Source organism: Harpegnathos saltator, unplaced genomic scaffold, assembly GCF_003227715.2.
Source record: "Harpegnathos saltator strain DR-91 unplaced genomic scaffold, Hsal_v8.6 scaffold546, whole genome shotgun sequence".
In the NCBI taxonomy this organism is placed as follows: Eukaryota; Metazoa; Arthropoda; class Insecta; order Hymenoptera; family Formicidae; genus Harpegnathos; species Harpegnathos saltator.
In genome coordinates, this window is record NW_020230367.1 from 120,547 (window position 1) to 123,686 (window position 3,140).

At 60.1% G+C, this 3,140-nt stretch overlaps 1 protein-coding gene across 1 annotated transcript; it reads left to right on the forward strand.

Moving 5' to 3' along the window:
• Positions 1–2,504, forward strand: LOC112589577 (uncharacterized). The gene is made up of 5 exons (XM_025303448.1): positions 1–54; positions 644–949; positions 1,092–1,326; positions 1,546–2,133; positions 2,224–2,504. Exons 1-5 carry the CDS (start codon positions 1–3, stop codon positions 2,502–2,504), a joined length of 1,464 nt encoding a protein of 487 aa, XP_025159233.1.
• The last annotated feature ends 636 nt before the right edge of the window (positions 2,505–3,140 follow it).

The following is a 3,140-nucleotide window of genomic DNA, read 5'->3' on the forward strand; positions in this document are numbered from 1 at the left end:
ATGAAGTTCCTCGTGGACTCAGGTTCAGTGACTTCCCTCTTGCCGAAGAAGAAGGTGCGTAGCAGGATATCAACACAGAGGCCCACGCTTCTTGCCGCCACGCTACGCCTATAGCCACCTACGGGACGTACTCCCTGGTGCTCGACCTGGCGCTTCGGCGAGCCTTCGAATGGCGGTTTGTCGTGGCGGACGTCTAGACCGCTATTTTGGAAGCCGACTTCCTGGCGCGTTACGGTCTCCTGGTGGACGTCGGGGGCCGTCGCCTCTTGGACTCTGTGACCTCGCTGCAGACGCAAGGAGTCATTGGCTGGGCTAGAGTCCACAGCATCGCCATCGCACGGGGGATCAATGTGCCAACGGGTCAACTTGGTGCGCTACACGCGCATGTTGGCGGAGTTCACGGACCAGTCTACTTGCGATCGTGCCTCCCCGCCGAGGGATGACGGGGAAGTGCAACATTACATCGTGACCACGGGGCTACCGTGTTTCGAGCGACCTCGCCGTCTGTGTGGCGCCCGGCTCGCCGCCGCTAAGTTGGAGTTCGACGCGCTGCTCCCTCGGGACATCGTCGGGCCCTTTTCGAGCCAGTGGGCCAGTCCGCTCCACTTAGTTCGCAAGAAGTCAGGAGGATGGCGTGCTACAGGGGACTATCGCCGGCACCGCGCCAGACCGGTATCCGCTCCCCAAAATAGAAGACCTCCTGCAGGACTACTACGGGGCCACCATCTTCTCCACGATAGACCTGGAGCGGGGTTACTCCGTGCCCGTCACCTCGGAGAACGTTCCGAAGACTGCCGTCACCACATCCTTCGGCCTCTTCGAATTCCTGGAGATGCCTCTGAGGTTCAGGAACGCGTCACAAATGTTTCAGTGCCACGGACAGTGTCATGGACATGATGCTGCGAGGCCTACCTTTCGTGCACTGCTACTTGGACGACCTTCTGGTTCTGTCAGAGTCACACGAACAGCATCTTGAGCATCTGCGCCAGCTTTTCGACGCTCTACGCGGAGCAAGTCTGTCCATCAACCTGGACAAATGCGTCTTCGGCCAAGACTAGGTCGTCTACTTGGGGTACATAGTCTCCAAACAGGGATACTGTCCGCCGCCTCATCGAGTCCAGGCAGTCCGAGACTTCCCGCTGCCGCGGACGGTGGCCGACCTACGCAGTTTTCTGGGGATGCTCAGTTTTGATAGGCGCTGCATCTCCGGAGCTACGCAACTTCAAGCTCCCTTACACGAGTTCCTCAGAGGCGCCAAAAAGAGGAACCGATCAGAGGTGCCGTGGACAGACGACGCCAGGAGCGCTTTCGAGGCATGCCGGAGAAGTATCGCCGCGGCTGTCGGACCCGCCTTCCTCCGGCATTCCGCTAGCCCTCACCACGGACGCCTCCGACACCGCCATAGGCGCTGCCCTGGAGCAGCGCGAGAATGATGGCTGGAGACCGATCGGTTTCTTCTCCCGCAAATTCAGCGAGGCTGAACGATGCTATAGCACGTACGACTGAGAGCTATTAGCTATCATTGCGGCCGTGAAGTATTTTCAGCGGATTCTAGAGGGGCGCTCATTCCTGGTGCGCACCGACCATCGGCCGATCATCTTCGCTCCGCAGCAGCGTTCGGACAAGGCGTCACCGCGGCAGCTAGATTACCTGTTCCAATTCCAGGTCACCTTCGACTACGTAAAGGGGCAGGATATGAGACATCGTGCATGCCGACCATCCTAGACGCCGCCACCATCGCAGAGGCTCAGGACAACGACGACGAGCTGCCGCACCTTCAGGATAACGTCTCGGTGCCGCTCCAGCGTCTGTCCATCGAGGGACCTGATCTTCTCTGCAGCAATGCCACGGACCGAGTCCGGCCGTACCTGCCGTCCTCGCTCCGCCGGCAGGCCTTTAACGTGGTCCATGGACTGTTGCACCCCAGTGGCTGTCTCACGATGAGGGAAGCGTCTCAGCGGTTCTTCTGGCTTGGCATCAAGAAGGACGTCGCACGCTGGGCGCGTGAGTGCGAGCCGTGCCAGCGCGCCAAGGTCCTCCGGCACAACCGCTCAGCCCTGGGCAGCTTTGCCTCTCCAGACAACCGGTTCGACCACGTCGACGTGGACCTGATTAAACTGCCGCTAGTTGCAGGTTTCCAGTACTGCCTCACTGTCATCGACCGTTTCTCCAGGTGGCCAATCGTCGTTCCGCTGCGCGACATCTAGGCGGAGACGGTCGCAGCAGCCTTTTACAACAACTGGGTCTGCCACTACGGTACGCTGCTCACGATCACGTTGGACCAGGGCACCCAGTTCGAGTCGGCGTTTTTCATGGCTCTGGCGCAGCTAGTGGGCGCCAAGCGCATTCGGACCGCTCCGTACCATCCGCAGTCGAACGGGATGGTAGAGAGGCTCCATCGTTCAATCAACGCGGCGCTCATGTATAGCCCGCAGTCGCCGTGGCCAGATCTGTTGCCGACAGTCCTCCTCGGGCTGCGCATATGCGCCAAGCAAGATCTCTAAGCGTTTCTGGCGGAGATGATATATGGCACCGCTCTTTGAATCCCCGGAGAGTTCTTCGTCATGGAGAACCGGCCATCCTGCCCGCGCGCCTTCCTGACCAGCTTCCGACGACTCATCCGAGACATCAGGCCCGTTCCAGCTGTCCACCACATCGTGCCACGGACATTCCGGCTCGAGGACATCGACACGTGTACCTACGTGTTCAAACGAGTGTAGTACATTCGCAGACCGCTGGAGCCGCCTTACTCAGGCCCACATGAGGTCATTAGACGTCTCAACGACTGCTCCGTCGTCATCAGGGTCCACGACGCAGAAAATACGGTCTCGGCAGATTGTCTCAAACCGGCCTATTTCGCTCCAGTGGATACAGCCCAGGATGCCCCCGGGCCTGCCACCAGCAAGAACGCCTCCGGGCCTGCCATTAGCAAGGATGCCCCTGGGCCTGCCAGCCAGGACAAGGAACCTTCACGTAAGGTCAAGCGTGTTTCGTTCCTTGCTCCCCCGCAAGGAACTAGGGGGGAGTGAATATGGCGGTCGATCCTCTCCCGCCATCTACGGCGACGCCCGCGAATTCGTCGTCGCTCAGCCGCCGCAAGCAGGTGCTTCAACCGAGGGCGTTGTTCTGAGCCCCCGATC